Source organism: Panicum virgatum, chromosome 5K, assembly GCF_016808335.1.
Source record: "Panicum virgatum strain AP13 chromosome 5K, P.virgatum_v5, whole genome shotgun sequence".
In the NCBI taxonomy this organism is placed as follows: domain Eukaryota; kingdom Viridiplantae; phylum Streptophyta; class Magnoliopsida; order Poales; family Poaceae; genus Panicum; species Panicum virgatum.
In genome coordinates, this window is record NC_053140.1 from 49,426,754 (window position 1) to 49,439,239 (window position 12,486).

The following is a 12,486-nucleotide window of genomic DNA, read 5'->3' on the forward strand; positions in this document are numbered from 1 at the left end:
AGCACAATCGGTAACCTTTGAAGGTCCAAATTATATGATCCACAATTTTATATTTAATATGTAACTTTATCGTGGTACCATGTACTATTTGCAGGCACTCAAAATTCATGAATCATATAAATATAATTTTACCACAAATGTTTCAAACGTGTGTAGCTCTATTCAGAAATGGTCTCCACTCACATCAAAAAGAGTGAAGCAGTACTGTTATGATTGCTGTTCTCCGTAAAAGACTGACTTAACTCACGGAGGGCGCGGCAAAGCCACGATAGGTTTCTAGTTAATATCTATAATTTGAACAAAAACCTTAAGTTCTGCATCTTTCTAGTTAATATCTATAATTTGAACAAAAACTATAAGTTCTGCATCAAGTCATAACATCCGTATCAGGTTGCAGAGTTTTGGAATACAACTTGCAAGAAAGGTGCATCCGGAGAGCTCCGCAAGTGCCAAATTATTGCAGCCATCATCTTTTACAATCAGAGACTTTTCATTGGGAACAATAGAAAAAGGGATATTTAAAAGTAGAAATGAAAATGGGCTTCAACATCAAGATGGGAATTCGAGCACAACAACATAGATGCCTGCCAAACGAAACAGCATCAAATCAGTAATTTTTCTCGCAACATAATAACCATATAAAAGAGGAAAATATTTAGACATGACTTCCACACTTTAAAGTTCAAATCTGGCATAGCTATTGTTCAAGCCTTCAAGGTCCAAACCTCAATGTATGTGCAAACTTCAGAAAATAGACTCCACTTGGCTGTGGTGCTAAAATTGCTATGCTAACATGACAAGCATTGACAAAAGATCACAAGAGGTTATTCATGAAAGCAAATGGGATACTGCAGTTGACATGAAAAGCAGGTCGAACACCAGAGATTCTGAACACAAGACATGAAATATTGCCTATTCATTGACTACCATATTACAATGATAGCAGTTGACAACTGATGGACTATTTAGCATGCAAGCTGACCTCCATATGAAGTTTCCTCATTGGTGGATGAAAATCAGCATACTAACATACAAGTTTTGAGATTCTTGTGAGCAAAATCAGCATGCTACATATCAACATACTGGACCAACTCAAACATGACAGTATCTATTGTCTTTAAGAGAACCATATTCCAGTTTCTGAAAATTTGTTCATCCGATGTGGAAAAGGTTACGCTACCATTTGTCACTACAGTACACGTCAGAAGCTAAATTCCCTCCCACAACCAGTACCAAATCCCAGGTATAAGATATAATAACAGAGGTTCCCTAGAGTGACATACTTGAAATGAAGCAATTCAACTTAATGAAAATGACAACTCAACAACGAAAGCTTACGCCAACATAAATCACAAGCATTGACAAACTGAATTAGGAATTTAGGGCATATATCAAATTACTAGCTAGCATAAGCAGATAAACATCCCTCCATCCAGACAATAATGCAGGCCATAAAGATACTATCTCAATATTATTAATGCCGTCGTCATGTCAAGTTCTGTGGCTTGGTTGATATGAAACTATGCCTTGTATGACATTGCACGCCTACCAAATCAGCTATTCCATATGCAAGTATCAGGCAGAACGACATAGGCATCACGCAATTCAAGTGTACTCTGTCTGGGTAACTGTCTCGCGAGATAGCTCGTTTTGCAAAGATGAATATATCCCTGATTCTAATCGCAAAGAATGAGCATCTGGGTAACTACCAGCAACGACGAAGCCCTAGCTGCAACCACAGATCTAAGGAGCAGCACGAAACAACACTCCTCACCTGGCTCACTTCTGGTAGCCTCCGCCCACAGCGTTGTCGTCCTCCTCGACGGTGGTGTTGACGTACGGCACCGGGAAGTCCTTGGTGGGGTCGAACTGCTTGGCGGCCATGTATCGCTCGAGGTCGGGCTTGCGGAGCAGGGTGCGCCGCACGGGCGGGCGGTTCCGGCGGCGGTCGCGGACGAAGTACTTGATGTCGTAGACGGTCTCCGGGTCGGAGGTGGGCACGATGGCCTTGTCGCGGTCGTCGCGCACGGTGGCCGGGCACTTGACGCGGTACTCGAGCGCGCTAGGCAGCGCGCCGCGGTACTCGGGCGAGGCGCAGGGGCCCGTGATCTCCCACGGCTTCTTGAGGAACCTGCGGAGGCCCTGGAACAGAGACTTGCCGGCGCCGGCGGCGGAGGAGGCGGCGGAGGCCATCGGGGTCGCCGCGGTTGCGGGATCGACGGAGAGCGTAGGGGGAATGGGCGGATCCGGCGGCGATGCGGCGAGAAGCCAGAGAACACGCTGGAAACGGCGATGGGCTCTCGACGGGTGCTGTTGCGCGGAGAACGTGGGCCGCACGTGGGAACCTGGTGCCCACGCGGGCCGTGCGGAGCAGGCTCGGCCCACTCGGGCCCATAAAGGCAGCAGGCCGGCGCGGGAGCCCAGGAGCCGCGCAGATTCCCACGTTCGCCAGCGCGATTCGGAGTTGTGCCCCCAGAATATTCCGTCAGCTGCGCCGGAAACGTGTAACCGCACGCGTCAACTCACTCTCGCAGACGGGTGGGCCCCGGAGAAGCTGCGTGACGTTGTGGCCACCTGTCAGTGAACGGTAGCTTTAGTCGTAGGCCGTAGCCGTAGGGCGATCTCATTGGTTGGGGCGTGTATTGATTGGTTGGATAGTCCGTTCCGTCGTGGTGATGGCGATTGAGGGGTGATGTCGTGACGGAAAGAAAAAGCGGGAGAGAGTGGAGAGACTGGAGAGAGGAGGTGGGGCGCAGGCGCAGCGCAGCCGCGCGGCACGGAGCGAGGAGCCGCACCGCCTCCGCTTCTTCTCCCCTGGAACCGTTGCTCGCTGCGTCGCTCGCACGCATATAGCGGGGAGCTGGGGAGTGGGGAGGGAAGTGGAGCAAGAAGAGTGTGGGCGAGAGGGGGAGGGACCACCGCTGCACCATGCGCCCTTCTTCTCTCTGTAAGTGATCATCCCCTCGATTGGCGGACTCTTTCTGATTTGTCGAATGCTCGCTGCAGTGCTCGGCAACTGCCCGCCGATCTGATAAACCCCGTGTCTCTGTACTGATTGCTGTAGATGATTAGGCGTTCTCTATTTTTTTTTAGCTTTGTGGGACCGCCTTAGCATTTTCAGGGGGGCGGCATTGAGTTGGCTGTTGGATGTAGAACGAGCTTGCTCTGAATTGCCTATCTGTTGCTATTTCTGTGTGTGTTTGGTATGCCTTTCTGAGATTGATATGGCTGGATCGGGTATAACGTGGATTTGGTGCCTTCGAGGCTGCTTAATAGGGAAATTGATGGGTTGGTGGGGGCAAATTAGATCATGGTACTAATTTCACACTGAACTACTGAAGAGATATACTCTGATGTGATAAGACTTGTTCTGATTTCATATGCCGCCCTATGTGGGAAAAGCTTTCCCTCTACTTGCATTTGCATTATGCACGTTGGTGTATCTCTAATTTATCTGCATCAACATCCCTTACAGGTTTTGTGCCTCTTTTTCTTCTGCTACAATTACATTTGGCATTTGCTAGACCTCTCTTTCCACTACCAAGTAAGACGAAGAATGAAGAGAAAAGGCCCATGCAGACGTTTCGGCCATATAACATTGCTCATCGTGGCTCAAACGGGGAAATTCCTGAAGAAACAGCTGCTGCATACCTGGTACTGCTTAGAAAATTGCAATCGCGTAAAATCATAGCAGGATTTCATTTTTTCTATTTTGCTAATGGAAAAAGAATTTTTTTCATAAGCAGATACACCTAAACACTAAAGGGGCTGCAGATATTGATCACTGCATATGACTATCGAATTCACATATGAAAAGTTTATAATTTTTTGTAGTGTACGGACAATATGTCATTATAAAATTGAAATTACACTTAACAGAAAAAAAAATCCTATTGCAGAGGGCTATTGAGGAAGGTGCAGATTTTATAGAGACTGACATCCTTGCTAGCAAAGATGGGGCCTTGATCTGTTTACATGATGTTACACTTGATGAAACAACTGATGTTGCCAAGCGTAAGGAGTTTGCCAATCGAAGAAGAACCTATGAAGTGGAGTGGTTTAATGTTACTGGATGGTTTGTAGGTTTGCATCTTACAACCAACCTTGATTCCTTCACTCATTTTGTTGCCATTGTAATTTCAATATCTACAACATGAAAAGTAATTAAGCAATAAGGATATAATAATGGGTGCAATGAGAATGATAAATGTTTTATTGATGGACTCGAACACTATTTACAGAAAATATATTGAAAAAATTCAACTTCATGTTGCTATAATGGGTGCAATGAGAATGATAAGTATTCTTGATTATTTAAACTAATATTGAAGTTTTGGTTTGTAGTGGACTTCACACTGGAGGAACTTAAAACACTTAAAGTGAAGCAGAGATACTCGTTCCGAGATCAACAGTACAATGGTATGGATACCCTTTGCATCTTTTTTATTATATTTGTTTCATGTGATCAGTGATACTTCGTCTTCTACGATCATGCTGTTGCTCTTTAAAGATCCTTGAAGCGATTAATTTTTCATCACTTGCCTCGCAAAATATTGTCATTTTTCTTCATGGAAGTATTTTGATATGTTTCTATTCATTGTAAAGAACATATCCTGTTGTAGCTTCGTAGCTATATGAGTGCAATAATATTCTTGGAAGGAATTCTGTTGTTTTAATTAGAGATCTCAGAAATGTATAGGATGTGATTTGTTGGCTCCTTTTTCCATAACATTTCTTCCCATCATCTAATACAATCTTATTTGTTGATTTAGCATAATTGTTATTTTTAATCAATTTCCTAGTTTATTTAGAACTAGTACAGCTATATTATTTGGTGTTTGACTTGACTTGAATAATGAGCACATTTCCATGAACTGGCATGAAAGAGTGTGATTTTGGATTAATAATAGCAATCCATTATTTTCCTGTCATGCAGGTATGTTTACAATCATCACATTTGAAGAATTCATTTCAATTGCCCTAGATGCGGACAGAACTGTCGGCGTATATCCAGAGATTAAAGATCCTGTTTTTATCAACAAGCATGTAAGTCCCCTTGTTCTTATGAAGAAATATGCACTTCATTATGATTTGCTGTATTCTCTAGTTATTTCACTGCCACCAAAAACGTCTGCTTAGATGTTACATACGAACGTTCTGTAGAATGATCGTAACAGCTGCTGGTTGCAAAACTTCGTCATTGTATTTTTTCCATGACTATGTAAGGAGCTAACTTCTCAATTTCTGGCGTAACATAATGAGTTCGCATTACTTTGCACAGGTGAAGTGGGCTGACGGAAAGAAGTTTGAGGACAAATTTGTGGATACCTTGCTTAAATATGGATACAAAGGTCAATACATGTCAGAGAATTGGATGAAGCAGCCATTATTTATACAATCCTTTGCTCCTACCTCCATTGTACATGTATCAAAATTGATTGACTCTCCCAAGATATTTTTGATTGATGATATAACAGTGAGAACACAAGACACGAACCAGGTACTAACCTTTTTGTAACAGTGTCTCTGACCCTTTTGAACCAATGCTATGAAAGAAAAACAGTTTGGATTAGGGGTGCAAGTGGATAACCCTTAGGTGCACCTCCAACCCTCTTTAGTTCAAAATATTGTACTAGTTTTCCAAAACGATATATCATTTTGGAAAACTAGTACAATATTTTGAACTAAAGAGGGTTGGAGGTGCCCCTAAGGGTCACCCATTGACACCCCTAGTTTGGATAGCAAAAAAACCAATCCTTGAGATTTTGGAGTTCATTATTTGCAACTTCAGTAGAGCATCTTTGGAGTTTGGATATTACTTATGCCATTTCTCATTTGCAGTCATACTGGGAAATCACTTCAGATGACTACCTTGCATACATTGGGAAATATGTAGTCGGCCTTGGTCCATGGAAAGATACCATTGTTCCGGCTGCAGGAAACTACTTGATGCCACCAAGTGATCTTGTTGCACGGGCACATGCTCATAATCTACAGGTACACCATTTGTTTGTAGGCAACGTATGCTATGCAAACCACCTTCGTATGGAAACTATGGAAACTCCAATCTGGACCACCGGATCAAGATCCTAGGGAGGGCGCATGGGGAGTGGGAGGGGGGATTTGCAAAAGTGTGATTATCTAATCCAAAGGCGGGCGGTTAATTGTAAAATTACCCCCCTCCTCATGCCCCTTGGATCTTGATCCTGTGGTACAGATTGGAGTTTTCATAGTTTGCATACGAAGGTGGTTTGCATAGCATACGTTGCCTTGTTTGTAACCATTGCAATTATCTTGAGGTTTTACATGGATTGTTGTAGAGTAATTGATGCTAGTTGGACCAACTTCCATTTGTTAACTGCCGTCTTCTAGGTTCGTCATCTGGTCACCGGTAACCAGAAGTATCCTATTAAACGTCATGGCTGCCTTTGTAGTTCCAGTATCATGTACATCAACTAAAACTCTGGCCAATCACTGAATGAATTGGGTTGGGACACAACACGTCACCTAGCTGCCAACACCTTCAACAAAGCACATGCCTCTTTTTTTAAGGTTACTGACAGCTGTGTCCTGATCCCCACCTTGTCCTATGTGTTGAATTGGTAGGAGTGAACTCCGTTCCCCAGTAACAAGTGGTCTTGTTTAGTCTAATTCTGGTTGAATTAGTCACTTTGGTGAGCTCTCATTAAAGTGTTTAGCTATGCATTACGGTGCAAACTTTCTGCTGCAAAGAACATGTGGACCAAATTATTACGCTGCTATGCGCACCTTTTTTACACTTGCTTTGTCCCACAATGTGTTTCAAATAATATGTACCCCGAAACATGTTAAATGGTAGTCTGTTCATCTGTTGTTGTGCAGGTACACCCATACACGTACAGGAATGAGAACAAGTTCCTGCACTTCAACTTTCATCAGGATCCCTACGCTGAATATGATTTCTGGATAAACACTGTGGGGGTTGATGGTCTGTTTACAGATTTCACCAGAACCCTCCACCGGTACCAAGAATTGACATCCCCACACCAGAAGGATGAGACCGCAAACAGCCTTCTAGTAAGAATTAGTCAAATGATCTCAGCATATGAAGGTCTGTAATCATTCTTTGGTGATAATTATTAGTACTTGCAAGACTACACAAGTATGTCATGGTGTTACTCGGACCTTGGAAGGTTAAAGAAACGAGTTGTTTTCTGGTAGGTAGTTGACAAGTTGTTAGCACGAGTTGTGCTTGATAGATTCTGTACCATTGTTCATTGCTCATCCAACGATGAACAAGTTGCCAAGTTGCTTATATCATATCATCATATTATACCAGTTGAATTGGTCTCTAAATTGGATATTAGTGTTTGCACAGTCGACCTGCAGTCGTACTCACCTGCCAGAGTGTGTTGAAATGCAACTGGATACACTATAAAAAAAAATGCAACTGGGCACTAGTGGTTCAGGTGGTAGCATGTCCCTATCTGTCCTCACTGGGAAGGAACCAGTCCTGTCTAGATAGACGCTCTCGTCACCAATCTCGATGCAGAGGAGGATAACCTCAAGCTTCAGGTGTGGGAGCCGTTGAAGGGATAAAGAAGATTTCAGGCCTCACAACCTGAGCCAAGGAAGAATGGAAACGGCGGCGGCGGCGGCGGCGGTAGCCCGGCCGCCGGAGTGCGGCTCCGCCGGCGGACTGCTCAGCGGTAACGTCAGTTTCCCAACCACTCTTATCCTCTGTTCTGCTGCTCAAATAGCATACTGCACACCATGGCTCTCCACCTCTCCCTGTTGAAGCATCAGTCACTGCATACGGATCTGGTGATCGATTTTGCAGAGTTTTTTTTATCGGCATCTAGAACAAGTCATCTAAAAAACAGGGGTCCCCCGTTTTTTATTAAGAGGAAGCGACAACGATTTCTTTCAGCCGAGAAACCCCTCGAACTCTGACCCATGCTTACAAGGGCCGTGTCTTGCGGCGAGCACAACGAGGAAGATTTTTTACCCCACGAACCGGAAATTCGTTTATGATGAGAATCGAACTCCGGCCGCGGGGGTGCCGCCGGAAGCTGTCGACCAACTGGTCTAGCAACCTTAGGCTAGAACAAGTCATCTAGTCAGCTTAAAACAAAACTGTCCACACTTGTAACTTAACTGCATTGCTGAAAGTCTAGGGACGACTTCCGAGGGATATTGCAATTTTTTTCTAGCAAGACCCCGCTACGATTTCATGGGATAATTTCTTTGTGATTTGACTGATTGTGTGCACAAGCACAAACCTTTTGACCAGGACTTGGCAAGACAAAGAAAATCAGTCTCGTCCTGCAGTTGCTAACCGAAAGTAGGTAGACTATGACTACGTTACGTTCACTAGAACCCGAAACACGGACTAAGAGTATGTTTGGAAGGGTAAAAGTTGAGTGCTAAATTTTAATATCTATTAGCACTCATATTTTGCTAAAGTTTTTGAGTGTGGGCTAAACTTTTTTTTTAATAAAATGTTGGCTAAACTTTAGCCCATCCTATTAGCACTCTTATTTGGATGTAAGTACTAATGCTAAAATTTAGCATTTTCAACTATATCAGCATTTGGATCCAAACGAACGCTAGCAAGAAATCAACCCTCCAATTTTTAGCATCATCTTTGGAAACATTTTGGAAAGAGGGCTGCACTGATCCCCAGCTTTGGCACGGAAATCCACACCTGGCGCTCAGTCCGCTTTTGAACCGGGCAACCTTTTGGAAAAAGCCCCAGGGCAAAAAAAAAATCTGGATCATGGTGGAGAAGTCATGCATGTGAAACAAAACGCTCTTCCACGAGTAGTCAATGTTTTTTTTCGTGGCATTTTCCGTACGCCCACCATTGCGCATCTGTACCTGACCTGTCTCCTCCCACGCAGGCACGAGGACGTCGCTGCTGCCCCGCCGGCGATCGCCGAGGGCGGCAGCGTTCCCGGCCGGCGCCGCCGCGAGCTTTTCCACGGCCTCGTTGAAGCGACCGCCGGGAATTCAACGCCACGGACCCCAGGTAGTCCAAGTCTCGCCACGGAGTAAATTTCGCTCAAGCTACTAGTTGATTTTTCCCTAGTAACCTGGTCTCTATTGCGGAGAAAGTAACCGTCGTGTTCGTTGGGTAGGTTTGCGCGGCGCGGAGGCGGCGAGCGGACATCCAGTCGGACACGTACGTGCTGATAGAGCCCGGCATGGACGAGGAGTTCGTGTCGCGGGAGGAGCTGGAGACGAGGCTCAAGGGCTGGCTGGAGAGGTGGCCGGGGGAGGCGCTGCCCCCCGACCTCGCCAGGTTCGACACGGTCGACGACGCCGTCTCCTACCTCGTCAGGTCCGTGTGCGTGCTCGAGATCGACGGCGATGTCGGGTCCGTGCAGTGGTACCAGGTCGAAGTAGAATAGCCCGGTTTCATGGCCGCGTTCATGATTGTGTGTTTCATGGGGCTGGTTGTAGCATGTACGGAGTACCGAGCGAATTGACAGCAGACCGGACCGGCCAAACCGCCGAGGTCCGGTACCGGTATACCGGTCTGGTTTGGCCAGAAACCGGTCGGCACCGGTCAAATTCAAATTTGAATTCAAAAAACTCAGTTCAACCGGTTCGTACCGGTATACCGGCCGGTTTGACCGGTTTGAATTCAAATCCAAATTTAAAATCGCATGTGTAACCGGTTTGGAAGGGTATACCGGCCGGTTTGACCGGTTTACCAAGTGGGCCTTAATGGGCCGTCTCATTTTTTTCTTTTTTTATTTAACTTTAAATGCCCGAAAAGTATGTTAAACGAACGAATTTTTGAGAAAATTTGACACCATTAGATTCGTCGCACCTTGAAGTATTTTTAGAAATTTTTTTGGGAATTTTCATTTTTTTAATTCAAATTTGAATTTTGATTTGGGCCGGTTTGGTACCGACCGGTTCCCACCGGTTTTGTAAACCCTGATTGACACTGGAGCGAACTGAGCGAGCTCTGGTTCGTTGGGATTGTTGTTCAGATTTGAGTTAAAAAAAAGTTTCGCCAAGAAAAAAAATGGTGAGATCGATGGCTGGAACGCTTTTGCGGTTGTTTGGTTCTAGGGGCTAAATTTTAGTCCATGTAGTATTTTAGTATTGTTGTGGCTCTAGGAAGAGGGCCACAGCCGGGTGGCGTAGTGCACCCGGCTAATTCCAGAGGGTGGTTACTCGGGGAAGTGCAAGTGATTACTCAAATATCCTCATGAAGCAAGCACACAAGAACACTCGAGGATTTAGAGTGGTTCGGGCCGCCGGAGCGTAATACCCTACGTCCACTGAGAGTTGTATATTTCTTGTGTTTGTGGATCATTCTCCCCTCTGCCTCCAAGTCCCCTGTTTCGACTTGAGTTCTTCTCTAACGGGCGTCTCCCTTTTATAGCGCAAGGGAGGCGCGTACACATGTGTTGGACCCCGACAGGTGGGCCCAACGAGGATGTATAGTATACCACGAAAAAGACATTAACAGTGCTTTGTGAATCTCTTGCCGGATACGCTTCGTCGCCCTGTAGACTCTCTGACCGAGGAGGGTCCTCACCTGTCCCATCGGCGAGGTGCCCGTTGAGGCGGTGTAGGTTGTGGCGTAGACTGTTGGGTCTACCGCGTAAGCGTTATGATACTCCGTCGCCGAGCTGTCGTGTCTAACTGGCGTTGCAGACCGACGCGCGTGGCGTGGGTGGCGCTAGCGGCTGCACTGTGCGTCTTGGTAACGCGCGATCAATAGTACAGCCTGGCAAAAATCACCTCGGGCTGTAACACCCCTGTGTTAATCATGCTCGCTAATCACGTGTTTAGTCGCTAATCATGGCTTGAGTGCGTCATTAGCGTTAACCGAGTCCGCGCGTTAAACATTGTTTTAGCCGTGTTCGTCTACGTTTTTCTCCTTGATCCGAGCTCCAATTTAACTTCCGTCCAAAACAAAAGTTGTAGATCTTCTTTTCCTCTACAACTTTTATTTTGGCCAAATTTCATGTTCCCATATCAAATTTAGAGTTCTAGCGGGTCAAACTGGAGTCAAAATCGTTCAAACGAGTCAACAGTGAGCTCCAGTGTTTTCACTGTTTTGCCCATACCGCGACCGGCGACCGTCGACGCCGGCGAGCTCCTCCACGCGTCGCTCATCCCGGCGATCCTCGGCGTCTGAGCGCCACCCTTATCCTCGCGCGAGCACGGGAACCTTCTCCTCCCTTACAGCCCTTCTCCTTCCTCACGCTCGCGTTGTGCAGAGCTCGAGTGGACGCCGCCGTTCGTCGCGTCGACCGAACCTCGCCACCCCGCCTCGATTCGTCGCGCCCAGAGCCGCGCGACCTCACCTCGCACCCACTCCGCCCCTCCCCGAGCCCGTTCGAGTTGTTTCCCGGCTGAATCGGGTGTTTCCGTCGCGGCCACCACTGCTGTCCTCGTCGAGCTCCGTCCCTCTTCGTTGAGCTCCCACCTCCGGCACTTCCCCGCCCAAAACGAACCCTCGGTGAGCTCCACAGCAACCTCCTCTCGCTCCCCGACCTTTTCCCCGCCGGAATCCGCCACCACCACCGCCGCAGCGTCGCTGCGCCGCTGTCGCCGTGCCGCCATCACACCGTGCACGCCGCGGAGCGGCTCTGCGCGCACCCGCGCTGCACCACCGCGCGCCCCGCAGCCGCCAGCCCGCCCTGGACGCTACCCCGCCGCCTGGACACCACCTCCGCCGCCGGCCAGGCCGGAATGGCCGCGCGCCGCCGTTGCCCTGCCTCTGCGCCGCCGCGAGCCGCGCTGCGCGCGCGCCCTGCCGCGCCGCCGCGGGCGCCGGCCCCGCCGGGCTACCTGGGCCGCGGGCGAGCCATGCCGTGCCGCAGGCGAGCCGCGGGCGGGCCAGGCCGCCACCGCCGCCGCGGTGTCTGGCTGCCTCGCCGGCCACGGCCTGGCGCGCGGGGAGCAGAGAAGGGGAATGGGCCGGGCTCGCTGACGCGTGGGCCCTGGCTGTCAGCCCCCCTTTTATCTTTATGTTTTTCAATCTTTATTGCTTTATTTCGGCTGGAATTTCTAAATTGCATATAAATTCGTAGGAAAATCCTAAAAATGCAAAATAAATTTTGTTAGGTTTCTAAAATCATGATCTTCAGAGGAAAAATACTTAAGCATGCATTTTGTCACTTTTGCCCTGCTCAAAATTCGGGTTGTGTTTAAACGAGTTTATTTATTACCGGTTGTTGTAGGGCTCTAAAAATTATGAAAAATTCGCAGTGGCTTACTCCTTGTATGTGTAATCCACTATAAAAATTTCGGGTGCTGGTGTTGTGCACTTTTGTGTAGATCTAATTATGTTTCGTTTACCTTGCTAGGGTTGTTTCAATGCTTTGTTAGCAGCAAAAAAAAATGTTGGAAAATTTCTGTGGCATGCTTTATCGTTATCATGTTAAGCTGGTAAATTTTGTTGCTAGGTCATGTATGTAAGTTAGGGTTTTGCTTATAGTTTGCCCCTAGGTATACTCTTTTCTTTATTTAAATGTT

The 12,486-nt window shown here is 46.9% G+C and overlaps 2 protein-coding genes across 2 annotated transcripts; one reads left to right on the plus strand and one right to left on the minus strand.

The window, feature by feature from the left end:
• Nucleotides 1-321: 321 nt before the first annotated feature.
• LOC120708144 lies at nt 322-2,283 on the minus strand. Its single transcript, XM_039993260.1, has 2 exons — nt 1,775-2,283; nt 322-584 (listed from the first exon to the last, which is right to left on the minus strand). The coding sequence occupies exon 1, from the start codon at nt 2,191-2,193 to the stop codon at nt 1,780-1,782; it is 414 nt and encodes a 137-aa protein (XP_039849194.1). The 5' UTR covers nt 2,194-2,283; the 3' UTR covers nt 322-584; nt 1,775-1,779.
• A 414-nt stretch (nt 2,284-2,697) lies between these two features.
• Nucleotides 2,698-9,602, plus strand: LOC120708145 (glycerophosphodiester phosphodiesterase GDPD6-like). The gene is made up of 12 exons (XM_039993261.1): nt 2,698-2,947; nt 3,476-3,654; nt 3,900-4,083; nt 4,345-4,419; nt 4,937-5,046; nt 5,282-5,500; nt 5,842-5,997; nt 6,862-7,066; nt 7,449-7,494; nt 7,573-7,688; nt 8,883-9,013; nt 9,120-9,602. Exons 1-12 carry the CDS (start codon nt 2,929-2,931, stop codon nt 9,390-9,392), a joined length of 1,713 nt encoding a protein of 570 aa, XP_039849195.1. The 5' UTR covers nt 2,698-2,928; the 3' UTR covers nt 9,393-9,602.
• Nucleotides 9,603-12,486: the final 2,884 nt, after the last annotated feature.